The sequence below is a fragment of the Dermacentor silvarum genome, chromosome 1 (genome assembly GCF_013339745.2).
Source record: "Dermacentor silvarum isolate Dsil-2018 chromosome 1, BIME_Dsil_1.4, whole genome shotgun sequence".
NCBI classification, from domain to species: domain Eukaryota; kingdom Metazoa; phylum Arthropoda; class Arachnida; order Ixodida; family Ixodidae; genus Dermacentor; species Dermacentor silvarum.
The window spans coordinates 202,943,578-202,971,463 of NC_051154.1; the positions used below are offsets into that span (position 1 = coordinate 202,943,578).

The following is a 27,886-nucleotide window of genomic DNA, read 5'->3' on the forward strand; positions in this document are numbered from 1 at the left end:
AATGGACCTGTTGCTGATGGAGTTAGTTTGAAATTTCAATCTGTTTCGGGCAAAAATCCAGGGTTTCCGGTACTGAAAGATTTGTCAAAGGTTCTGATCGGCCAATATTTTGTAATTCCAGAGAGCATTGGATCATCGAACGTGCGGAAGTACAAGCTCCAATCGCTAATTTCGGTGGGTGTTAAGCTTTCCTTTTCTGTGTACAAGCTCAGCGTAAAAAAATAGCATCATGATACCCGAAAATCTTGAAATATTGCTTGTTTGTCAGTGCTTTAACAACTGTTGCCGTGATGTCTAGTCACACAAGATTTCAGACAAGTCTTGTCACATACGAAACTGGCTTCATTCCATTTTAATGAGAAAATAAAATGAATTTCACAAAAGAGCTACTCAGTAGGCTGTGTTCCTTAAAAAATTATAACTGAATATCTGATGCACTGCCGAAGCTGTTTTTAATTGAGCCTATACATGCCTAAGGAAAGTATTTGGTGCCCATATACACCTTAAATGACAGCTTTAGGGTTTCTTATAGGCGCCTAAAACAGCAATTTTTAGTGCCTAAACATCCGTTGTCTATCCATGACACACGCCATAAGGGCGCGCGCTGCAGCCAATAAAAGAACGCACATTATAGTACACTGTGTTACAGTCGCGGATAACTTTCTTTGGCGACGAAAGGTAAGCTATACTACGGGGGCAAACCACACGCAAGTAAGAGCGCTATTGAAAAAAAGCCCCCCCCCCCCCCCCATTTCTCATCCGCGTTAGTTTAAGCTGACGAAGAGCAAATAGAAACATCTTATTTAGAACAGCAAAATAAAACAAAATACACCACTGAGTGTTAAATTTCAATAATTTTCTTCTGCTTTTCCCTTCCGCGTTTGGTCAAATGCGAAACCGTCACACGTGGAAGCTACTATAAATCAGTATCAGGTCAAAGAAACCAAAAGCGCTATAAAACGCGACCGGAATACATGGCGTAATAGCGCATGTGCAAAAGCACCACCACTGTAGCTTTCCCTTCATTGCCACAGAAAGTTGTATGTGACTATAGATCCTTCACCTCCTGATCATTTTTAAGATTTACGGAAATTTTAGAAATCACCTGTGGCCGATAACATAATTCTTGTGCTTGAGCTGTAACATTCGAAGAGGCTGACATTACTAGCACGAGAAATCTAAACACTTATTCAACTAATCAACGACACTTTACTAATTACCTTCCTAATTATTACCTAACTGCACATATTGCAATTTACGAATTATAGGCCGGTGATTTTGCAAGGCGTATTCAATTGAAATTAATTTTCAGGATGACACCAGTTTCGAGATATAGCTGCCCAAAGTGTGGGACGAGATTCACGGGCTTTCCAGTTACTTTTGTGCTTCAATGCGCAGGAGAGCGTTTCCTCAAAACAGTAAGTGTAACAACAGCGCATTTTTAAAGCTAGTGTGATGGCCCATATCTCCAAACTGGTGTCATTCTGGAAATTCATTCCAAGTGGATACCCCCTTGCAAACTCACCGGCTACAATTCCTAACTTGCCATATGTGCCGTAAAGTAAATAATTAATTATTTGAATATGTGTTTTGATTTCTCGTGTAAATAATGTCCGTCTTTCTGACTAATCCAGCTCAAGGACTAGAATTATGTTATCTGCAAGAGGTGATTTTTAAAAATTCCGCAAAACTTAAAAACGAGTCGAATAGAGTTCGGACGCCTGGGAAAAGGGCGCGACCGACGAAGATGGATCCTGCTATAGCACTGACGTCACTACAGGCCTTCGCTCGGTCTCTTCAAAATGATTAATCCCCGGTCTCCTTACTCTTCCGCCGAACCCGCACACATACACACATTCCACCTCCGAAAACATATACGTGTCATGACCGCTTTCGCAATGAAAACGCTCTTAAGCTCAGTTGCTTGTTCCGGAATCAAAGAACAATGTCACACAGACTGCCTAGCGCAGTCGGAGACAGAGCGACTGCACCGACCGTGTTGTCGTCAAAACCGATGATGAAGAAGACGCTCGACCTTCTCTCCGCGGCATCGCGGGCCCACGTGTCACGCACAGCGGCGCGCTGCTCGAAGTGGTCTACGGCGCTGCACACGACGATGGCCAGGAACTTGGGACAGGCGAGGCGCGGCAGCACGGAAAACCGGCCGGGCCCCACCACGATTCGGGTCTGGTCGCGCTGCATGGCGTGCCAGCGCATGTCGCTCACGCAATATCGCACCAGCGCGTAGTTCACCACGCATAGGGCCAGCAGGAACCAAATGGAGGCTACGCTGCGCCTGACGAACCGTTGCACGGGTCGCGACTCGGCGCAGGTCATCTGCGCGGTCAGCGCCACAGATGTGAGAGAACCGGAAAAATGAATGGCCTGTTAAGGGTCTTCAGGGCACTTTCCGCTGTTTCTGTACTGTATAGTCACACCTGCGTTCTTAGCTGAGACTGCCACAAACGCGTAAAGAACCACCGTACTGCAGCTCTTGCGCTTTCGAGCGTTCTAACTGGCCAGCGTACAGTTTAGCGACGCTCAGCGCGCTACTACACTGAAAGGTCTGTAGCCTTACAAATTAAAACCGGTCACCTTAGACAGTGCAAGTAAAGGGCTCAATTCACAAATTCATTCATACGAAGGAGGCAAATAGATTCGAACATTCCATTCTGTCCATGCTTTTAACAGACGAGATAGTTGACGAAGTCCAACTACTAGAAAGTGTCTCACATTGCAACGAATGTGTTACAATGACAGCGCTTACCATGAGATACATTAAATGATCTATGATAGTCTATAGACGATATCGTAGACGATATGCTCTGCGTTGCTCGGAAAGATGGCATCAAAGAGAGGATGATGGAGCTCTTGCTCACAGTAATTGGTCAGGAACTTACCAGATGTACACATTGAAGAAAATAATATGAGATGTATGCAACTCAGGCTAGGATAACCCCGAATATGACACCAGGCCAAGAAATAAAAACAGCCTACCACACCTTGCCGCCGTGCGCACCGTCGTCTTTTTCTTCTTCTCGTAAGCGGGCCGCAAGAGGGCTGCAGCTTGACCAGGCTTCTAAGTGATCCTCTTGTCTCGTATCCGAAAGAAGAATTGGCCACATTATAACTGCTCATAGTGCTTTGTTTCTTCTATAGGCGTGTGTGTGTGTTCTTTTTTTTTTCCAGGGACCGTGAATGCCGGTCTCCAGTCCCGGCCAGGGCTCGCCTTGGTCGGCTAGCCGTCCCACTTAGTCGGTGCCCCTGGAGTATTTCCTTCGGAACAGAGTAAATACCTCGCCCGAGGCGCTCGTTCCCACAGATGGTTGTTCCATTCGGTTGACTGAGTCAGATATTTTACAGGAGGAACTGCGCGGTTTAATCGAACTCTTCATTGATATCTCGGATGTGAGGCGTTTTGGCAATACTGGTATTCTGTGCAAGTCATCTAATAATCAGTGCCTCGATGATTTGAATAACTGCACGAGATTCGCTAGCATCGCGGTTTGTGCTTTCGTGCCTCCTGTTACGGGTGCCAGCGTTTGGTGAAATTTCAACAGCGTCTGCTTGGAGCTCGAACCAAGTTGAGCATCGGAGAGGGCCCGGTAGGGAAGACGAGGCTACGTAAAAACAAATAACAGAAGTTTACTACGTAGTTACGGGTGAGCGGTGTACTCCAAAGAAAACATACAAGAAACGTTCAGCGTGCATGCACCTGCACACTAGCGCAAAGCAAAAAGTGTTCTCCACGTAGCAGCTTGCTGGCTTTCTTATACCCTCCACCATCCGGGAATTCTCCATCTCTCGTGCCCCCATATCAGAGGGCCTTGTTAGGACACGTCACGGCAAACCAGACGAAGTAGTGATGGTCGGTGACAGTAGTCAGGGTTGGTGGTCGTAGCGGGGTGAGCGGGGGTGAGCTGGTCGCAAGGCGGCACGGCAGGTTTCGCACATTCCTAGGACCCACGTGACGGACACGTCTGATGAGCGTGATCGTTAGGCACGCCGTTTCTCATGCGTTTGCACTTGTTCTGGGCATGGCCGCTCAAAGTGAATCGTAACTGACTGCCCCGCCGCCGAAGGAGATCCCGATGGGCAGGGGACGGCATCCGCTGGCCAGAGGGAGGACGCAGGTCGATGCTTGCAGTCGTCGTCGGTTGTCGCACAGCCCTCTTGAGCACGTAACATTGTGGGTGTTCTCCAACGTAGCTCAACGTCCCGGTCAGAGTCCAGATGCCTCAGAAGGGTCGCAGCAGTTTCTCGTTCACCGCATGCGTCTCCAGAACTTCACCGAGACTCAGCCGCTCAGTCAGCGAGCGCGAGACAAATCCTTGCTGATCTCTGCCAGGCTTATTTCCCCGCTCAAAAGTGACAATTTTACTAACTGACAGCAGCACTAAATACATACATAAATTTGTTGTACACTTCACAAGACATGACTTAACCCAACTGCGTAAACAAAAATAAAACCTTTCCAATCCTACTTCAGGAAAGAAAGAAAAAAAAAACACGGGTTTGATGAAATGATCAAGGCTCATTCTTGATCTAGGGGCTTCGACTTAAACCATCGGCATTGCCATTGAGAGTTTCCTTTTTATAGCGTATCTCGAAAGAATATCGCTGCAATGCGAGACTCCAACGCAGGAGGCGGTCATTTTTGGAGGGCGTTGTCTGCAACCATCTGAGAGGACAGTGAGCCGTTTCGTTGACGAACCTGGAGCCCGCAAGATAACAAGACAATTTTTGAGCAGCCTAAACTAGACAGGCGCACTCTTTCTCAGTAGCGCTGTACGCCTGTTCCCGACTAGTGGGTTTCCGACTAGCGTACAGGACGGGGTGTTCCTCCTCGCCCTCTCCCTTTTGGCATAGTACAACGCCCATGCCTCGCTCACTCGCATCGCACTGAACCACAAATCCCCTCGTGTATACCGGCGATCTTAGCACTCAGCGCGCGCTTGTCAGGGCGTTGAAAGCCGATTCTTTTTTTTTTTCGTCCCAGAGGACGCTCTGTGGCTCAGTTTTTCGAAGAGCATCAGTCAGAGCGCTAGCTAGTTCAGAATACCTCAGGATGTACCGCTGATAGTACCCTGAGACCCCTAAGAAAGATCGGATATCGGTCTTTGTACGGGGCTGCGGGAAATCTCGTATCGCAGCCACCTTTGGCTCAGAGGGAGAGCGAAGGCCCTGTCCGATCACATAACCGAGATAGATCACTTCCGTTGGCGCCATCTGACATTTTGTTGCCTTAACGGTTAAGCCGGCTTCACGCAAGCGGGCCAACACTGCCCTCAGATGTTGCATATGCTCCGACCAGGATGCGGAATATATCGCGACATCATCTAACTACGGCAAGGCGAACTCTTCCTGTCCTCTCAAAACTTTGTCCATAAGGCTTGAAAAACACTACGGGGCATTTTTCAAACCGAAGCTGAGGACCTTAGGGCGGAACGTTCCCAACGGCGATATGAAGGTGGCATATATGCTGTCTTTGTCAGCTGCTGCTTGGCGATGCAGACATAATCCGTGTGCACACCCTGAAGTTCTGCGCTTTGCAAGAAACTCACTTTTTAGACAGCCGAATCCATTCGGTTCTACGGCCACAAGAGCAATTCGTGCTATGTATCCATCCTCCCACGCGTGATTACTCATTCCTTGTAACGCATTTTGAAAACATGGCGCGTACGACTATGTAAAGGTATCTTGGTACTTAAGGATCTCGTACAATGCTTAGTGGGCTGTTCAGGTTCCACCTGAGGTGGCTGACCGTTTTTGTGCATGACAGTCAGCTGATGAGGTGAAGGCGGCATTGTCTTCCATGAAGCGTGGCTCGGCCCCACCGGCCGGGTTGCCCATTGAGTTTTACCTAACCTTCTGGGAAGATATTGGCGCCACTTTCGTGTCTGTTATCCGCCGCTGGTTTGAGAACGTTGAATTACCGGCCAGTTTTCGCGACGGTCGCATTGTTCTGATACCTAAGCACGATCCATCATCAGTTCGTCCAGAGGAATGCAGGCCAATCACGCTTCTCAACGTTGACTACAAAACCTTCACAGATGTTGTCACTCGACGCTTGGGAAGCCTGATGCCTTCCTTAATGACAACATCAGGCATGCTCGGTCCCTGGCAGAGAGATACATAGCCTCTCGTTCGTTATGCGTGACATAATCACGTACACGCTGACCAGGTCAGCACGTGGTCTCTTGGTTTCAGTAGATCAACAAAAAGCATTCGATCGCCTTGAACGTAGCTATACATATTTAGAGTACTGATTTCGTTTGGCTTTTCGTCAGATTTTGTTGAACTTATTAGGAACGCCTATTCAAATATTCGAAGTACATTGTTTCTTGATGGTCGTGCAAGTGCACCATTTCCCGTTACTCGTGGTGTTCGTCAAGGGTGCTCGCTATCTCTTTGTGCTCAGCCTTGAGCCATTTCTGCGATCGGTACTGAGAGACCCTTACGTGGGTGGTCTCCCACTGCCTGGTAGCAGTGTTGTGAAGATGACAGCCTTCGCCGATGACATCACATTGTACCTCTGGAATGAACATAGCTAATCCTGTAGCCTTCGAAATTCACTGAGTAGAGAAATATTGCAGGCGCTGCGCTAAATTTTTCAAAATTTCGTTATTTGTTCATTGGTTCCCCACAGACACGCCTAACTCCCTAGCTTTTTTGTCTTCAAAAGAGCGATTCTATTCGTATTTTAGGTCTTAATTACACCTATGATGGCATATCTGACTCTGTGTGGCTTTCAATTCTTGAAAATCTAAGGCGAAATATTCAGGATGTGCAAGAGAATTTAGCAGGTACTTAGCACAGTCTGCACTTTGTGGCCGTGTGTGGTACGTTTGTCACGTTGTACAGCCGCCATTACGGGTTACTAGATCATTGCAGTCCCTACTTGGTTCCTTCTTCTGGTCGGGCAGTACAGAACTGGTCTGTCGCGCGGCGCTTGGGCAACCACGCTCTCGCGGTGGGTTCGCGTTCCCATCCGCGTCTGTCCGCTGCTTGCTCTGGGATTTTTGTTTCGCCTATTACATAGTAATCAGTGTCCCGCGCGTGAACTCGCCTGTTATTTCCTTGGAACAAAAACTCGTTACATGTTACCGGACGTACAGTTAAATCGTGGGCCCCAAGTGTTAAACGCACCTGCATTTTACTCTACGGCCGTGGCATTTTATCGCCACGTACAAGAGGTATGTCTTGATGTAGACGTCCTCGAAAACCGTGTTGTGGATACAATGTCAGCTTTATCATCCTCTGGTTCCTCGAGCGCGCCGCGCACGTTCCAATAATGTGTCGTGGGGTGCGATAACGGCGTTCTTTCTGCCTCATGTGGCATCTATATGGTGGCAAGTGCTCCCAACACGTGACAGACTAGAGCGGTGGGGTATGGTCCCATCTTCGTTGTGTCCCAATTGCCCCCTTCAAGAATCCAACAAGCATGTGCTGCTGCAATGCGTCCTTGCTAGGGTATTTTGGAGGGCCATGCGTGCTGGTTTCCGTGGCCTTGGAGTTAACCGCATTAATACATCTGGTCGTTGCTCACGTGGCCGCTTCGCGCGACTTTTAATTGCTGCGGGCCCTTTTGTTTATGGCGTAACTGCTGCGAGGCAGTTGCCGCGGGACATAACCACCGCCCTCTGTTTCCACTTCTGGAGAGGCTCTACTCTGAGCTGCTGTCGTTTCTGTCAGAGGAGTTGTTCTTCCTTGGGGAAGATGAATTCCTTCAACAGTGCTCATGCCGTTTCCTGTCGGTGGCTGATGTACGCGTATGGCTTAATTTCCGACCAGCCTGGTTCTTGTAGCCAGGCCATCAAAAGTATTCATTCATTATGCAGAGTACGTATACGTGCCCGTGATTTCTGTGTGCGCGTGATCTTGTATGCGTGATCATTTGTATAAATACACAACTCATAGCATCACTAAAAATTATGTAAAATGCCTCTGTCACGTCACACTGTATATATTCAACGTCATTTTATATAATGTGACAATTAGTTTATGTGTAACTGTGCGCTTCCGTTGGTTTATGTGGTTATATGTCAGTGAGTGTTGACTTGGACATTTCTTCGAAAACGAGCAGTGTTCGTATCTTCTTTTGTTGAAATAAACTTTTTCTATAGACAAAAGTGTAACCAATTAAGCTAGTCGCGAAGTTTACAAAGAACTCCGTCCATATGTCCGAAAGGCGGCGACATGTTGCAACCCATCGCCATCTGTTCGAAGCGATTGGCAAATAAAGATAAAATAATGGGATAGCAGAAGTCAGCATAGCCTTAATAGTAATTAACTGAGCTAGTTGGTTCATATCTAAGACGAGTTTGAACCGCTGAATTGAAAAAAAAAAACAAGAAAAAACAAAGGACTAAGCGAGACAACGAAGACCTTGTCTGTCTGCCTTAGTGCTTTGTTTCTTTTTCCAGTTCAGCTGTTCAAGCTCGCCTTAGTATTGACTTATTTTAGTGGTGGAAAGTACACACTGCGGTCTATTTAAAGACAGCTCCCCGCCTTTTAGTACGCGCACCTTATGGTGGTGCTGGCACCATTTGGACAAGGGGTAATTAGCTTGCATCGATGGATATCTCTCCTTGGATGTCTCTCTATTTTTGCCTTCTTCTATTAATATATCCTCCCCTCTCTGTTCTAGTTAACCTCCCTGCCTTTACTTGAATCTCTCCCTTAGTGAAATCGTATGCAGGCAGTAGATGAGACAGCGAGGCTCCTTAGTCGGCGGGCTCAGTGCAGCCATGTATGTATAAACTTTAAACTTTATGCATACATGTAGAAAGTTCAAAACAGATGGTAGAGTGACTGCTTAGGAAAGGTGTTGGTTTTGGGTTAAATTCCCGGAATCCGCGTTTTCTCCTTTTAGACAGCTTCAGAATAGCGTACGAAAGCAAACATTAGGGCCTAACTTACGGAAAAAAACAACGTTCTCTTCACTGCACAAGCTCCGCATGCTGTCACGTTTCGGCGGCGTACGCCTAAGGACGTTCGTAATCATGGCGGAATACGTGACTCCCTCTTCCTTCTTTCTTTCTCAATCTCTCTTTGTTTTTGACGCTAGCGTTACCGTACGTAAAACTAATGGTACATTCGGATGGTCGCTGTGATCCTCCGAATCCAAGCTGACCGATCCCGGAGGCCCTCTGGGTTCCAGTAGTAGATAACTTGCGCTAGCGCAAGGGGGGCGGAAACTAAAGCTGAGGTGTGCTTCCGGCAACGCTGCCACCACCACATACCAACTGCGTTTAGATGTTAAACATGGCGGCGATCGCAGCCAGCCTACGTACCATTCGAGTGCACCATAGCCTACATGGATGACAATCGTGGTCGCTGTGAATGTCGACGCCCTTTCGCAAACGCAACCATGAGAATGGGTGGAGCCACGTGACCAGTAATCTACTAGATTTCTTGGCTGCTCCAGCAGCGATACTGGGAGCGCCTCGCGACGGGTCAGATCTGGAGTCGGGTGATCGGAAAGGAGCACAGGAATCTCGCCGGCGAGCCCGTTTTCGACCATCCGAACAAGATAAGATTTTCGGGAGCGCTTTAAAGCGATCAAAAACGACAATTTGAAAGTTCCATAAAATACGACAAGTCATCGTGTACCCTTAAGTACCACAAATTGTTCGCGTTTAACGTATGCAAGGCCCAGTACGTTATCCCATAACACTCTCCTTTCCCGCCAAACGAATGAAAATAAGTTTTCTGAGAATGATATACATTGAGCTTCAGCGTTCCTTAAAAAAATTAGTAGAGAACCCTCGCTCAAATAGTCGGTTTAATGTTTTCCATGGCACGGTCATTCCCTGGCATATGCACCGCGTCACAGCTAGATGCTCGCCGCCGCGTTCTCTGTTTCGCCTTGACACTCTCTCTCCGTCGCGCATTCGTACTTCCTGCACCGCTTTGCTTGTCACTACGTTAGACGCCACTGTTACAAAACAATATATCAGAATTACGGCGCCAAGGCCAGAACGATTTCGCGCGACATGCAGAAGCTCATTCATGCGCTTTCTCGCTCTACGATACGCAGCTATATCCGTCGGGCGTTGCGACCTTAGAACTTAGGAGCACTATGCATGGAAGGGGTCCTCTACAAAATCGCAATATCACAATGAACCCGAGCGGCGATTGCAATGTAATCATGTACTTTATGGGTTTAGTTTCTCTGTAGCAGTTCCCCCAATGTACAGCTCACATGTTTCAGGTACGACTTTTCGGTTGGATGCGAACACAACGTACATAGTTTTATTTGTATTAAGCACTAATTTGTTTCGTTTAAACTATTAAGCAATCTCCACATGGCCGCTGCGTTAGATAGCAGTAACCTGATCGCGCGAAGAAATCGATTTTCAGTTCTGATACGAGAAGAACGTGAAATCCGGGTGGCTGAACGCTCTTGAAAAGATTTTACCATCTAGGTGGTAAAGGAGTTGCGTTTCTTCCATATCTTTCCAGTCGTCGCATATTATTTCTCCACGTTCTTTTTGCTCGCTACTTCAAGACAAGATTGCATTAAATTGTACAAGCAACCTGTTAAAGGTGCAGCACAATACTTTGCTACTTCAAAGAAATACAAACTAATCACGCTATAGCTTATGTGTGATGACTCAGGGCATTGAGGAAATCGCGAGTCAGACGGCCGTATGGTCACAACTGCCTCATTGGCACGGCGCTTCTCATCAACTCGGTTGAGCGGAGAGCAGGGAAGTTTCTCGAGTCAATTATCCCTGAGCTCCAGTGACTGCCTTCGGCAGTAGTTGAGCTAGAAATTCGTAATCAGACACTTTCATCGTCCCCCCAAGGACTCTGCAGTGGAGGCGTGTTTCTCAAGCCACGCATCATCGTAGTAGGCGTACTCGCCGAGGAGAGCGCTATTGAAGCGCGACGACCGCTCCAGGCGGAGGGCGGAGTGGCAGGAGCGTTTGTGCATATAATACTACAGGGAGTCGGCATGATTCGTAGACTTGAACCCTACGGAAAGCACGCGAGCACGCGACGCCTTCCGATTTCTTTTACGACACGGTGGTGCCGATGTTCATCGCTTGAGGGCGGCAGAAACGTGTCGAACGTAAGCCACCGGAACAGTCGACCGTTAGTCGAACGGAGAGGCGAACGATATTCGGGGCACGAAGAACTCGATCTCTTGGCGTGGTGCTCACTCGGGTCCGTTGCATGGCCGAGTTCGCAAAGCTTTTCATTCGTAAGTGCTGTTCGCCACTGGCTAGCCACCTGCACTAATGAAATGTCCAGCACCAGGATTGGCTGGAATTTTCCCTTACGAACGATTCTAGCGCGAGAGCTTGTTTTGAATACGGGCCCAGGGACAGTATTAAAACAGTAATAATAATGATGCCCACTTAAGCCATGAATGTTTGTAAGAGCAGCTGCCTTCAAATCGCGTTTATAATATTAGCAAACGCGATCAGCCAATGGCAAAGAGTGCTTACGAACAACAACAACTTAAAAAAGCGGGCAAGTTTGCACTCGGTCGTGCAAAGCTTAGGCACAGCGAAAGTTTCAATCCTCAAGTCTTACTGGCTGTTACTGCTAGGTATTAACTTGGTTGCTGTTAACTTGGTTTAACTTAACTGCGCATGTGGGGGAAGGTATTCTTGAGCGATCATTTTCGGAGGTACCTTCCCTTTCGCGACATTTCGCGTGACTAGCGCTGGACGCATCGGCGCCTACGAGCGACAGCGTTCCTGGCATGCCACAAACGCAGGCAGGCAGGCAGGCAGGCAGGCAGGCAGGAGCCGTGTCTGTGTCGGGCGAAGCGAGCGCGCACCTGCGCCGGCGGTTATTAGGCAACGCAAGGTGACGTCGTCGCTACTGCTTCGGTGCATGCGCGGCTAGGCAACGCGGGCGGCGTCGGCAGCAGCTCTGCGCGTTGCCTCGTTGGTGCTGCTACAATTTCTTTCTCTCTCTATCTCGCTCTCATTTTCTCTTTCCCTCTCCCGAGCATTGCGCGCGCCGCGCGCATGCTCTCCTTCACTCTCCTTAACGTCCCATGTCAAGGCAACTTGTGCACGGCATGGAGAGGAGGCGAGGCACACGCCGCTACGCGAGGTGGTTGCTAGGCAACGCAGTGACGTTATAGCTAAGCGTGGTTTCGCGACAGCAGGCGCCATTTTTTTCGGTTAGCTAGAACAGCTTCGCTGTTAAAAAGGCTTGCGAATTCGGCTCCACATTACTTTGACGTACAGGGACTCTATAATGTTCATCTATAATAATCTCTTTTTGTTCCAATCTCCTGACGTCAACATTACGTAACCGCCCGCGCATGCATCGGGATGTGGCCCGCAACGTTGCTTGAACCGCCCAATCGAATGCTCTGCTGGTTATAGTAGGTTAATTTTGTTTGCTTTCAAAGCGACTAGCATTCCCTACCGTGACAGGTTTATCCTATCTAATCGGCTGATACGAGGCGAACAGAGCGCAGAAGTGGAGATAGATTCGGCGGGGCCGAGCTGGCGCAGTGAAACTAGATAACGGGATGGGATGAGGAGGGTGGTGCCGGCGTCTGCGACTGGGCCCCTTCCCCTTGCTTAGCTTGCGGCGGCTAGTCGAAAATCGCGGCCGTGTGCAACGGAAGGTTAAAAATGCCACTAAAACGGATCCCCATCCAAGAAGAATCAGTAGAGCGATGTCGCAACCGTGCCGAAAGGGCGCGCCACCAGCGCCACCACCGCTCACCTGAACGTTCGGAGGCCACAACGCTCTCGAACGACAGGACGTGTGTCTCAGAGGCATGCTTATCGTTGGGCGACGAACGGCGCCTCCCAGTTCGGCTGTGCTACAGCTTAGCACGTGCGCCCTTCGTATCGGCTGGGAAATTCCGAGCGCCGACTACGAAAACGGGGAAGAGAGCCACATGAGTTATTCGCTTTAATACTGCAACTAAGCAGGCAGTGTGATCGGGCTAGTTGGCACGAATCCATAACTTGTGATAGCGTAAAAGCGGACGAAGAGCGAAACGAAGACTACAGGGGAGGCGTTACTTTCAACTAAAGCTTTATTGCGAGGCAAAGACGGTTTATGTAGGTGATATGCCCTGAAAAAAAAAAGAAAGACAGGTTGTCGCATAGATCATGTCCACGCGTGTGAATAAAAACATATACATATAACGGCGGCATGCGCAGACTCGAGAAACTGCAGCTCCTTACTCGTTAGCGAAAGAGACGGCGCGCTAACTGCTATGGGGTCATCCCTCTTCATCTCGGCAGCCTCTACTATAGGCCGTACAGTAGTAGTAGTAGTAGGGGACTTTTAAATGGAAGAAATTGAAGAGAAAAGTGCAGCGCCGCAACTGTCTCTCGCTGTGAGGACACCTCAACAAGGGAGGGGTGAGGGGAATGAAAGAAGAGAAGGGGAAGGAGGCCTCCCCAGTCGAACGGCAAGTTCGACCGCCCGAAGAAGGCCCCGCCGTGCAGGCAAGTCCTGGTCGACATATATACAGCACTACCGTGTTATCGAAGTATGGTCGGCATCCGCACTGGGCAGTGAGCCGCCAAATGACCGTCTGCACATACATACACGGTGTATGCCTCGCAATGAAACTTTAATTGAAAGCAGCACCTGTCTATTGCGATATCCGAAGCTATGTAGGCTGCAGCTAGCTGCACCAGCGCTGGAGAAAGTCTGGCATTCTAGCCATACGTTTGGTCGCCAGTAAAGCTGGCAAGAACGCTGAAGATACGCTACAGTATAGACTTGTAATAACAGAAGCGCGCAGCATTTAAAAATGTTTCTCTGCAGGTAATTAGAAATATACAAATGAATTTTGCTGCACATTATATATAATATTATAAATATTAGTGTTTGAGCAATGGCACACATTTCTTTTATTTGATATCGCAATGGAGGCGTTTCGTACGTTGAGACAACTTGAAACACGCTTTTTTTTTTTCGCATAGTAATCTCATAGGGCACTGGAATCGAAACTGTACTGCAGTAGAACACCCAAAGTTTTTTTTTAAAAACGAAATGTGGCAAATTGACCTACGAAATGAAATTTAGCATTTTTTATTATTTTCGTTAAAAATGTTTAGCTAAAAGCATGCTTTACAAAGCAAGGTGATTTAATCTTGCTATTATTACTACCTGTTTTTTTTTGGTTTGTTGACGAGATATTCAGTCGAAACTCGGCCAACATTCTTGAGCCACCATGGTAGTTTTGCATGTCAAAGTTAGTGGCACTTCTGTGCGGGCGTGGACGCATTCACCCTATTGGACTCATGCCCAGCTCAACAGTGTCAGTTCGGTGGCACTTTTGTAATTAAATATGGCTGACAACCTGTATATTATTTCATTAAACGCAAAGGGTTTCGGAAGCCCTATAAAGCAAGCCGCTGTTGGTCCCTTATCTTTCTCAATGGTGTAAGCAAGCTAGTCGATAAGTTTTCAAAGAACTCCGCCCATAAGTCCGAAAGGCGGCGACGTGTTGCAACCTGTCGCCATCTGTTCAAAACGACTGGCAAATAAAGAAAAAAATAAACGGAGAGCAAAAGTCAACCTAGTCTTAACAGTATTTAACTGAGCTAGTTGGTTCATATATAAGACGAGTTTGAACCGCTGAATTGAAAAAAACAAAGGACTGAGGGAGACAACGAAGTCCTTGTCTGTCTCCCTTAGTCCTTTCTTTTTCCAGTTCAGCTGTTCAAGCTCGCCTTAGTATTGACTTATTTCAGTGGTGGAAAGTACAGACTGCGGTCTATTTAAAGACAGCCCCCAGCCTTCTAGTACGCGCACCTTATGGTGGTGCTGGCACCATTTGGACAAGGCGTAATTAGCTTGCATGGATGGATATCTCTCCTTGGATGTCTCTATCCTTTTGCCTTCTTCTATTAATCTCTCCTCCCCTCTCTGTTCTAATTAACCTCCGTGCCTTTACTTGTATCTTCTCTCTCTCTCTCAGTGAAGTCGTATGCAGGCAGTAGATGAGACAGCGAGGCTCCTTAGTTGGCGGGCTCATTGCAGCCAGGTATGTATTAAGTTTAAACTTTCACGCTTGAAACGAAAGCACACCCCGGAAGAACACAGTTAAAGGGCGCATGACACCAAATTTTAAGTTAACTATATATATAGAACACCCCTCTTGCTGGAATACCGGCTTGCAAATCCCTCAAGAGCATAATCAAGCGCACTTTATCGGAATTCGTGTAGAAGATGCACTAAGTGTTTCCAGGCGGCTCTACGGTTCAACTGCGACGTAAAAAAATGGCTGCATGCTGTGGGACGCGTACGGTTTAACATGCAGTATATAATGAGAAGGAAATTTACAGAAGAATAAAATTGGGTTGGAGTGCATACGGCAGCCATTGCCAAATCCTGACTGGGAGCTTACCACTGTCGTTGAAAAGAAAAGTGTATAATCATTGCATTTTACTGGTGCTAACATATGGGGTAGAAACTTGGAGGTTAACAAAGAAGCTCGAGAACAAGTTAAGGACCGCAGAAAAAGCGATTGAACGAAATGTGTTAAGCCTAACGTCAAGAGACAGGAAGAGAGCGGTGTGGATCAGAGAGCACACGGGGATAGCCGATATTCTATTTGACATTAAGAGAAAAAATGGAGCTGGGCAGGCCAAGTAATGCGTAGGATGGATAACCGGTGGACCATTAGGGTTACAGAATGGATACCAAGAGAAGGTAAGCGCAGTCGAGGACGGCAAAAAACTAGGTGGGGTGATGAAGTTAGGAAATTTACAGGCGCTAGTTGGAATCAGCTAGCGCAAGACAGGGGTAATTGGAGATCGCAGGGAGAGGCCTTCGTCCTGCAGTGGACGTAAATATAGGCTGATGATGATGATATAATTGAAGCTCGAAAATTTGGTGTCATGCACCCTTTAGGATTCGAGTAATGAGATGAAACTCGTTTCTGTTCATTTGCTCTTCTTACATACCTTCACAACTTGACTTTACCCGTTCCCGAGTATACGGAGGGAGAGGAATATGGTGGTACGCATATGTGCAGCACTGTCATTGCTGCAAAGCTTTTGGTTTGAGATGGAATTGCGAACCCCTTCCCATATTTCAGCGCACTGAGCTTTCGAAGATCCAGGTGAGCTACAGGAGACAGTCTCGACGCAGCATGTCAGCGTTTGATACATATTGCACGTTGGAAGTGTTTTATTGCAATATCACGATAATGACCGAGCAGAAAAGTTCTTCGTGAACTGGTTTTAATCTTTACATCTGAAAGACCGCATTATATATATATATATATATATATATATATATATATATATATAATGAATTGACAGTAATGCGGCAGTGCTGCGGATGCATGAAACGATATCTGAAAAAAAAAAAGCAAGAATGAATATAATGGTGTTACCATATATCAGCGTGCGTTCACGCCTCATGGTAATCTGGCTTGATAGCCAACCAAGAGCCAAGCCGTGCTGTAGCTGAATCTCAGTGTAGGAGCGCTGCGGTCTTCCCGTTGCCAAGTGTCGCAACAAAGAGCTCCTTCACTCGATTTCACTGAATTCAGAAACAGCACTGCGTGGAACCATAGGTGAACGGATACCCGAGACTCGGGATGTCTTCCAGTTTATCAACTGATAGGAACTTTGCAAAGCATTTACAGCCTCTGTGTTTCTCTTTGGCATTCTAAGGGCTAGATGGTACACTTTGAGTCCTCGCTCACCTTACACTCTGGTCCCTTCACACACGCGCCCCCTTTCTCCACCTCAGACGGCAGCTATACACGTTGGTTATAGCCACTAATGGGATACCGCAACAGCGACTCGAGAAACGCGTTTTTCTTCGGAACGGGCGTATAGGTGCACGCCACCAAGCTATCGTCAGCTGGCGGACACAGGTGGTCGGCATCGTGGTGAACGCTGTGCCACGCGATCCAGAGGTTTACGAGTTCCCGCTCGTGGGTGGAGATGAAATTCCGGTAGTCGCAAGGGTGCCTGGCTGAGTAGGGGATGAAGCAGCGCGAGTTTGTCAGCTCGATGCCCACCTGCACAGCGGAGAAAGCCACCGCGAAAGGAGACCGAATAATTAACGACGTCAAGCACCGAAGCTTGCCGACTTTAGACAAGCACCACGATCACAAGCGACGTACATACGTCACGCTCGCCCGCACGGGTGCTCAAGTGCAGCATACAGCCTAAAGCGCAAGTGCCTTATTGAACTAATCGAATCTTTCAAAGTAAATTGCGTCAGACAATTCGTAAGGTATGACTTACACACAAGCTGCAGACACGATAGCTTCGGATGACAATTCGAATATGCGAAAAAAAAAAAACATTTCTGTTACGTAACAGAAATATGTTTTCTCGTATATTCGAATTGCCATCCGAAGCTATCGTGTCTGCAGCTTGTGTGTAAGTCAAAGGCAGAAACTCAAAGACAAAGCCCTTTTCCAGCTGTCATGTGAGGTCTGTCTGAGGGGCCGCGGCCGCGAGATGGCGGTACTGTTTCTGGCTGAGCACAGAACGAGCCCACGAAACATCCCGACCAACTAGAGGCTAACAGCTTCGCTCTAAAAACTGTCATATATGTATGGCAGTGTGCGTCACAACTGACGCATCAAAGACAGCGAAACTGCATGAGCGAGTTCTCACATCCTTCGGAAATACTAGCGGTCTGTTTGCTAGCTGACGGCGTCGCTCGAACGCAGCGCTGAGTTGCTGCTACGTTCGAGCGTGGTCGTGGCTGGCTGTTCGGCTCGCCGCACCACGTCGTCAGCCTTCACCGCCAAAGTCGTGCAAGAGCTGACCTCCAACGTGGAGCAACTCAATGCGAGGTGAGAAACAACAATTACGGATCACTGGTCAAAAAAATTCCGGATTACTGGAACGTATTACGTAGCACGTAATACGTATTATATACCGTTTACGTAGAATCTCCTCAGGGAGTTATCAGAATGATGCGTAATCATTTCGTTGTAAGTGGTGTTGAGTGCTCACGCTCAACACTGCTAGTAATCCTAGCACTGCTCAGCGGCTGCGGTCGTCTTGGCGCCATTACGGTAAATGCGACATCGCTGCGGTGACACGAACTGTTGCGGAAGGTGGCGCAACGTGAACTGATCAGTCAAGAAAACCACTGCAGGCGGCGGCGCCAGGAGCGCCGATGGCGTTCCGATCTGAAGCCGCGGCTGCTCCACAGTTCTGGCTTATTGTGCCTAGTTCGCGCCTGATTGCACGCGTCACGTGGTCACAGAGACGCGCTCGAGCCACTGCTCGCGCGTTCGTCGCCGTCTTCTTCCACAGCTGACGAAAACGTTGCTGCTGGCTCTATCTTGAAAGCGATCGTTTTACACGAAGGACGGGCGTATGGACAGTTTTATCGTTGGATAACCATAGCACTGCTTACGTATTTAAAAGAGTCAGACAGGTTGTCGCATAGATCATGTCGACGCGTGTGAATAAAATCCTATACATCGTATAACGGCGGCATGCATGTGCTGACTCGAGAAACTGCAGCTCCTTATTCGTTAGCGAAAGATACGGCGCGCTAACTGCTATGAGGTCATCCCGCTTCACCTCGGTAGCATCTACTATCAGCCATGCAGTAGTAGTAGAATGTGATTTTTAAAGGAAGGAAACTGAAGTGAAAAGTGCAGCGCCGTAACTGTCTCTCGCTGTGAGGACACCGCAACAGCACTGCACAGGGGAGGGGTGAGGGGAGTAAAAGAAGAGAAGAGGAAGGAGGCTTTTGTGATTTAATATCACAAAAGACGCGTTTCGTACATTCAGAGAACTTGAAACACACTTTTTTTTGGCATAGTGATCTCATAGGACACTGGAACCGAAACTGTTCTGCAGTCGAACGCCCAAGGCTTCAAACGAAATGTGGCAAATTGGCCTACGAAATGAAATTTTGCACTTTTTTATTGTTTTGTTAAGGATGTTTAGCTAAAAGCATGCATTGCAAAGCAAAGTGATTTAATCTTGCTATTATTACTGCCCGGTTTTCTTAGTTTGTTGACGAGATATTTAGTCAAAACTCGGCCAACATTCTTGAGACACCATGGCAGTTTTGCATGTCAAAGTTAATGGCCCTTCTATCCGGGCGTGGACGCATTTACCCTATTGGACTAATACCCAGCTCAACAGTGTCAGTTCGGTGGCACTTTTATAACTAAATATGGCTGACAACCTGAATATTATTTCTTTGAACGCAGAGGGCTTCGGAAGTCCTATAAAGCAAGCCGAAGTTATCAGTGTGGCCGGCGCTAAAAAATTGCGACAATCTGTGTTTGCAAAAAAACGTGTTACACAATCCGTGTGAAATTTTGCTTCCTGCTTAAAAAATCGACAACGGAGACTGACCAAATGCTTCAAGAGGCTTTCCAGGAGGATGCTATGAGCCGCACACTAGTTTTCGACTGGTTAGGGCGCTTTAAACGTGGTGAGATGTGTGTTGAAGACCAACCTCGTTGTGGACGCCTGGACACATTCATGCCCATGGTTTTTTGCTCCTGTGTGAGAAGGCGCGGAACAAATTTAGCGGAAACACGTCTCACGTGCAAATACTCCCTCAAATTCCGCTGGCACGAGCTCCAACTCACGCCTGTCTCTGTTTAAATTTGGTCGATCGTGAAACGACGATCGTCGTTGGTTATCTGGCGGATTTTTTCAATGTTTTCCTCGCTTCGTGACGTTGCAGGGTGTCCAGAACGAGATTGGTCTTCAACACTCATCTCACCACGCTAAAGCACCCAAACCAGTCGAAGACGTGTGTGCGGCTCGCAGCATACTCATGGAAAGCCTATTGAAGCATTTGGTGAATCTCCGCTGCCAACTTTAAGCGAAGACTTTATGGGCGCACAAGTGTCGGCGGTGGTGGTGGCGGCGGCGGTGTCACGCTGAAAAGTGGGCCGATCCATGGCGATAGTGCAGAAAGGGTCTAAGCTCAATGGCACATACCAGGGACAAAAAAGAAAGAGAAGAGAGAGAGAGAGAAAGAAAGACCGAGAGTGAGAAAGAGAGAGAGAAATATAGAAAATCACCACGAGGGTCAGACAAAGAAAGAAAGAGAGAAAGAGTGAGAGAAGGAAAGAAATAGAGAGAGAAAGAAAGAGAGAGAGAGAAAGAGAGAGAGAGAGAGAGAGAGAGAGAGAGAGAGAGAGAGAGAAAGAAAGAAAATCACCACGAAGGTCAGATACACACACGACAAGCTTCGCTTACCCCCATTTTCTCTGCAGGGGAAGGGTGATTTTTTTAAGCAGGAAACAAAATTTCACGCACACTCTTTGTTCTTGTAACGTTGCCATAATGATTCCGCAGGTGAAACACGCCAATTAACAGTAAGAGAAACATAACACTGCGCTGTACTACTTCTACGAATGGCAGCGGCCTCTCAGACCGTTCTTTTTTTTTTTTCGGTCCGCCCTCGTACACGTAGTTAAATACATTATTTAAGTAAAAAGAACGTTAATAATAAATGACGGAATGTCAATATGCTCGACCGAAATCGTAAAGTAATCGAAACAAGCAGTTTTGCTAAATACGTTTCTAAACTTACGTTATACGTACGTTTGCCAAGCCGTCTTTTATTGATAAAATTGAATCTTTGAAGAATCCGCTGCAATGTCGCCTAAGATAATGTTCGGAAGATTGTAATACAAGCATGAAAACGGATAATATTTTAGTGTGGTACCAAAGGACAGGGCACGAAGGTGATTTATTAGCACTTTATTCATAAAATTGTGCTGCTTGCAAGGCTATAACGAACTCAAACAGACAACGAAAGTGAAAATATCTGTTTAGCCTCTGTTAAAAACATCATGAAGTGTCTGTTCAGTACGCTTTCTTTCGATGCAGTTCAATATGGCGCTGTTCGACGCGCATATTTACACAGTTCCGGCCAGTCGTGCTAAGGCTTACTTCATTACGAGGACGGCATTCAGGTTTTTAGCTCCAAGTTACTGCGCTTATTTATTTTGACGTGAGTCAAACTAGACGAGATCCTTTCAGTATTTGCGTTAAAGCGTGTTAAAGATAAAATGAGCTGGGCCAATGCCGTTATATTCTTGAATTCTTGTGTGCCATGATATGTTTTTTATCTCTCCCATTGCTGACACAGAATGACGCAGTCGATTTTTAGATGCGAAGCATCTTATGGTCGGGGCTATGTCACTCCCTCAGTCCATCCATCTGCCGTGCGGCGTCCACACCCCTACTGCGCATGCGCATCCTCCTCCTCTCCTCTCCTTGTCTCATCTCCTCTCCGGATTGCGCAACGAATGGCGAGAAAGAAATTGCAGCAGCACCAACGAGGCAACGCGCAGAGCTGCTGCCGACGCCGCCCGCGTTTCTCCGTGTCCCCGCGTTCGCGCCGAACGCTCGCGGTGTCCGTGAATGCAGCAGGCGCCTCTGACGTCGGCTCGGCTGGTTTCGACCAGCCACAGCTTGGCCGTGACGTCACCGGGGAGATAAAACTTAGAGCCGCCACGACGGCGGCAGAACTCTCGTTGACTCTGTGGCGAGTACATATACCTTGACATGGGACGGGAAACCATCTCCCGCTCAAGCTAACCATCTCCCCGCTGCTTCGCATCCACACATGGTTCCCTTTAGCGGGAGATGGAGTAATTTTTTTTCTACGGTGGCCTTCGTATAAACAAAGCAATAAAGTAATAAATACGTAACAAAGTATGAAGGGAGAGTTTTCCTCTCCCGTTCAATTCTTCCAGGGTCAGGCAGCAAATTAGCATAACGCTTCTGAAGTGTGGACAGCACTGGCAGCTCCGCTCTGGCCTTCACCCTGAGAGTATAGGGTGGCCCTATGAACTTGACCGCGTTAAAAAATGGGCCAGAGAACGGATATGTTATCTTGACCTCGCGGACAGTTTTCTATTAAAACATCTGACAGCGAACACGAAGGTCGCTTGCTTGCCTTCTTCAAAGCTATGCAGCGCTCGCAGTCTTCGCTTAAGTAGACACCATCTAACGGTAGCAAAACTTGTGGGCCCATGGGGACGATGTCACTAATTTCTGTTGTGCTATAGGTTGGACCAAGTTCTGCAACAGGGTCCTGAGAAGACGTTCGCTCTCTCTTTCGAGATTTGCTATGAGATTCTCACGGTGCTGAAAAAAAAATGTATTTAGCTCGTTGAAGAAGTTCTGAACATATCGCATGAAACTTAAATAGGCTTCAGCGACTCAGTTCATGTATTCAGGATTTTGTCGGCCACAACAACACGATCATCGATGACTGCTTCCTGGAAGAGAAGTCTCAGTGTATCCAAATCTTCTCATACACGCTTAATACATGTATGACGGTTGAGCCATAGCGTCTCACAAGGACGCAGCACTTTCCTTTCTCCATTGGAGATGTGATTCCTAAAAAGTGGCCAGCTGAGCTCGTCGCTTGCTTCTACGGCTAAAGTAACCGGCAATATTGCTCAGGATATCTTCAACGCGCATGGGTAACTTCATTGCCCCGTTGTTCGCAGCGATGCGGGCTGAGTGGCACATGCAGCCTATCACCACAAAACTTGCGTCTGTATTTTCCTGCAATTTCGGCATCAAAGAATTGCGTTGGCCGTCCATTACACTGGCGTTGCCACAGGCAAGGCCAACTATGTTTTCAAGAGGGATGCACATCTTCGTGAAACAGTTTTCAACTGCTGATGCAAGCGATTCGGCATAACAACTAATGGCGTCCAAGGGAACCACTTCAAAGAGCCGAGCCATGAGCTCTCGTTTTTCGATTGAGATGTACCGCACAAAACATCGGAGGAGCGTAAGTGCTGGAAACGTTGGTGCCGTCCTCGACGAAAAGTGAGAGCTTTGATTTTCCCGGCATTGCTGCAAGCTGGAAAGTGTCGGCCATCCCCAATACGAAATTGGCAATACATGCCCATTTCGGTATTTTGTTCGGCTAGTTGGTGTATATTGATAGGTTCTGCCCAAGGAGGTTGAAAAAAAAAACTTTTTTTTTTCAACCTCCTTGGTTCGTCCAGCATAACTTTGCACGAGGACGACGGAAAAGAAACAAGAAGACTGCATGCTCTTTTTTGCATTGCGATATAGGTCCTGCTTCTATTGATTAAGATTACATTGTTACTGAGTGGCGTTCTCGATGCTTTCTTTTCTTTCGTCCTCATGTACAGTTTTGCGGACCGAGCATTCCATTTCACATGCCCAATATTAGAAATTAAATAACACGTGGCTGTTGGCCAAGGTGTGCCGTAATAGCCTTTCAGAATAATTGCCATTAATATGAGGCTCAGTGCACTCTCGGACTCGACCATAATTCGCTTCATCCACGAAATTCCGGACCGAATCCACCATTGGACGCTGAGGCAGTTCGTTAAAACAGGAGTCGACCGATCGTGATAGCGAACACAATTATTAGCATGAGTGGGTGGCCAAGGACAAAGAGTTCTTCTCAACAGAAAGCTTGGTGAAATCGGCCCCCTCTACACATACATAGCCGATCAGCTGGATAAAAAGCACAATTGTTCTCTTTCATGTAGAAAAAAAAAGAGACAAGGAATAAGAAAGCCATACATCAACCATACCACTATACCCTATAAACCGCGATATTTTCCTATCGGGTTCGAACACAAGCTATGTTATTATATCAGATTATTGGTTGCGGGAGCTATATAAGGCCGGTGGGTTTTCTTAATGAGGTTGTAAGATTCATTTTTTTTGTAGAATTAAGCGCACAAAAGCGACAAGGAACACACGTACAGAAGCGCTGTCCGTATGTTTCATTCCTTTCGTGCTCTCGTCGTTTCTGAGCGCTGAATGTCTCGAGAGGATGAATTCCTACCAATTCGCCCTACTTTCCCTTCTACAAATGTTGTAGGAAACGCACACCGCGGCGGGTCGGAGTCCCAATAAGACACGTTGAAGTAAACTGTCAACTCCTATAACCGCCCACTAATCTGGGAAATTAGGCCGTGTCTGCTGGGTGCCAAGCATGCCCGTGCAGCGCTCTGGTTCGGGAAATTCCCTCTCGTATGATGAGCGAAAAAGTACGGCTTTCAGCAGCTCGATGATAGCCACAGGAAGTAAATAGCGTCAAGGGCCTTCGTGTGGCCCTTGTCAGAGCCCAGTACACACTTTCAGAGCCTATAGTGTGCGACACGCGCACGAGTGAGGAAGCTCCCGCACCTTCTGCGCCACGATGCCCGTGAGGAAGACGTCCTCCACGTAGAGGAAGGGTGTCGACAGCGCCTCCGTGAAGAGGGGCCGCACCGCCTCGCGCGACATGACGTAGCCGCTGCCGTAGATGTACGAGGGCAGCCAGTCCGACTGGTACACGGACAGTGGCAGGTACCACTTGGACCCGGCTCGGCGCACTGTCTTTCGGCCCTGCAACACGTTGCCGGCCAGGAATGGCCTGGCGGCGTCGTGCGCCGCGAGTCCTAATGGTCAGATGAGGCATCATACCACCCGCATGAGCGCTTTCGGCGCGCCGAGGTAGCAAAATCAAGGAGCCACGTGAGTGCCTATCTCCGTGAACATAGACTTAAATACTTTCCTGGAACCATATGACGTAAAGCTCCCACCGTAGGTGTAAGTACGCGACGTTACGAAGCTTTCGAGCTAGTGGAGTGACAATCTAGTGGCTCAGCGGCTATGGGGCCGTGTTGCTGAACACGAGGTCCGGGGTTCAATTCTCAGCCACGGCGGCCGCATTTCGATGGGGACAGAATGCAGAAATACTGTTCTATTCATGAGATAACGCGGCCATAAACGCAGGTGGCCCAATTTAATCGCGAGCCTTCCACTACGGCACGTACGACACAGCTCTGGCAGGTTAATCAATCAATCGAAATATTATGATTCCACGCGTAGATTTCTGTGGGGCTCTGGATAGTGTTCTGGATAATATTGGTTCTTTCCCTGAAACTTCGTTCCACCTAATTATTCTGATGTGAATTTGAAAAGTAAAATGTTGAGATATATGAAACGCCGTTCCTTATATTTTGTGATTTTATCTGAAACGCGGTTCCACTTCAGTAATTGGAAAATATTTTCAAAAAAGTTTCCACTTATACTGTTTCTGGAACCAAGGTGGAACGAGGTTAAGAGGCACAAATAGTGGCGTGCAGTCGTGACCGCGAATGAGAGGATATCGAAGGCTTCGAAGAAACACATATTGCGAACGAAAAGCTCTGTGAATCCAACGCCCAAGTGCTCGATCACTCTGTAGCGTCGGTAGATTGCAATGCCCGTTACCGTGGCCGGTTTCCGCCGTGTGCCTTGAGGAAGCTTAGCAACCTTTCTACGTTCACGAACATGTCGTCGTCCGCCTTCAGCACGAATCGGGTGCTCGAACAGTTTATGTAGGCCCATTTAAGCAGGAACATGGTCTTGACGGTCAGGTTGCGGTATGTGTCGCGGAAGTCTGCTTGGATGATGTCATTGTGGCGGGCACTCTCGTTGATCAACATGTTCTGTGTGTCTTTTCCGTTAGGCTGTAATGCAACAGGGAGAAAGAGATAGTGGTAATTAGGGTAATGTATAGACCTATATAAATTGGAATGTATACATAAGAACAGAAGCATGTTCAACAGCAAACGCGCATTCTAGTGCTTCTGAGTTCCACACTTCGTCTGCCAAAAGGTAAACGGAGCAACTTTTGAATATCATCACCGCCATTACGACCATCGTCGCAGTAAGTAGTACTGCCAAATTTATTACAAAAGAAATATGATCATCGGAAGGCCGTTACAGAGGTCAGCTAAGTGTTAACGACTGCATGAATGTTAATTATGGTTTAAAAATTGTATATATGACTGATTGATTTCTGTTGTTTCCCGTTGGACCAAAAATTTCCGATGATTCATAGACAGAACAGGGTGTGGAATGCATCGCATGTATTATTATTATTATTATTATTATTATTATTATTATTATTATTATTATTATTATTATTATTATTATTATTATTATTATTATTAAAGTCTAGTACGTTTCCTAGCGCTTGGAAGGTAGCATGGGTAGTTCCCGTACACAAATCGGGTGCTAGAAGTTCAATTACCAACTACCGGACTATATCTATCCTCTGTGCTGTGTCAAAAGTGTTTGAATCTGTATTGCATTCCGTGCTTTCTGTTAGCGCTAAGACTATTTTAATAGATGGACAGCATGGATTTGTAGCGGGGCCCTCCATAACAACGAACTTAGTCACATTTATGACCCATGCTTCCAGTGTGGTACATAATAGAGGCCAATTAGACGCCCTTTACTTTGACCAAAGTAAAGCGTTTTAGTTTCCCATGACCTCCTTATTACAAAGCTCGCGCAAATGGACATACCTTCTTTCATCTTCTTTTGTGCTTCAATGCATAAAAGGACATTTTGCTAAGAAAGTAAATGGTACGCCGATGCATTTCTCCACAAAGTTCGGGAAATAATATTGTTACGTGTAGCTGTTCTATATCAATATCTCGAAACTGGTGTCATCCTAAGAATTTGTTCCAAGTGAATCCGTCTTGCGAACTGCATGGCTAGGATTTGTACATTGCTATATGGACCATAAAATAATTAGTTAAAACCCGTAATTAGTGATGTTTTTTTTTAATTAGCCAATTATGCATTTCAATTTTTGTGCAAGTAATGTCCACCTCTTCGAGTTGACCAGCACATGAACTAGAATTGGGTTATCTGCCACAAGCAAATTAACAGATTTTTGAAACTGTTCGCTGAAACACCCGGTATATCTATCTGTGTATGTTATACCCCTTCTCACCTGCGCCAGTACCGAGACCACCAGGTTCTTCCTGAGCACATTAATAAAATTGATTTATTGATATATTGATTGATTGATTGATCGATTGATTGATCGATTGTGTGTGTTGCCATGTCGCTCTTCAGAGGCCATTTTCTGTGAGCATCCTTGTCGTCTGATCCAATTCATTTCTCATCATCCGCTCCCGTTGAGTGACCGATTTCGGCGATAGAGTGGAAGCGTCTTCCTTCGAGTCAATAACGAAGCGCAAAAAAGAATAAAGTGAAAATAATCTTTATACAGCACGACCCAGGGCTTCAAACAATGCAGAAGTTCACAGGAAGGCAGAAACTTGAAATGATCAAGAGTGATCGAAGAAGGAATAATGCAGCTGAAGCCAACTACATCCCTTGGTGGACCATTGTTGACACCAAGAGCTGTGTTTTAATGTGACTGGCGTAAAACACGGATAACGAGCGGTGAATCCATGTCGTCTGCCATTGGCAGGAGGTTGTAACTATACAGCGAATGCAGGCGCAAATCTCGACTATAGTTCGAACGGATCGAATCGCGAGGAGTGCGGTGCCTTTAGATTTGGTGACGGATTACATACAGGGATACCTGTACACACATTACAAGGGCGCTGCCATTTGTGTACGTTAAGGAAACATCGCACCGAGCGGTCGGCACGACGCGCGGTGAGCGCAGCTATGGCATGACGCTGTCCATTCGACGCCTTCAATGCTGTGCGTGCCATTCGACTGCAAAATGTCGATCGAGCAGTGATCGCGTTCAGGCACAGGAGAGACAAAGCGGACTGTCCCTTCATCGTGAACACTTTTCTACCTTTTCTACCAACTAGCGATCACAGCTATTACAGTCGTACCTGCCGTAACGTGCACCATATCCTTCTGTGCTGGCGCGAGCAAACGACCGTCGGCGGCGCTGAACAGCGGGGAGTAGCTGATTGCAGTTGGGCATACACGCTGTGTGCGTTTCGCAAGGTTTGCTCGCGTGCTTTCCGTTTACGGAGCTATAGACAGCGCGCCTATAGGCCGCGAGCCACTGCACTTTCCTGTTTATCTTCTCCTGTGGCTCGATCGCGCGGCCGCGCGAAATATGCCCTCCGAAGAATAAACCATAGTCCTGTATGCATCACACATTGTGGCTCACACTTCATGAAATCCAAGCGAGTAAACGTCCCTGCGTTCGTTGG

General features: G+C 47.2%; 1 protein-coding gene across 1 annotated transcript in view; it reads right to left on the bottom strand.

Annotated features, from left to right (window-relative positions):
• Nucleotides 1-1,935: 1,935 nt before the first annotated feature.
• The window catches only part of LOC119436449 (uncharacterized), a 41,517-nt gene continuing 15,566 nt past the window's right edge, over nucleotides 1,936-27,886 (bottom strand). The window contains exons 7-9 of the mRNA XM_049658083.1: nucleotides 25,176-25,414; nucleotides 24,105-24,333; nucleotides 1,936-2,337 (exon numbers count right to left, since the gene is read on the bottom strand). Of these exons, the coding sequence (XP_049514040.1) occupies nucleotides 1,936-2,337; nucleotides 24,105-24,333; nucleotides 25,176-25,414 (870 nt within the window). The remainder of the gene's footprint in view (nucleotides 2,338-24,104; nucleotides 24,334-25,175; nucleotides 25,415-27,886) is intronic.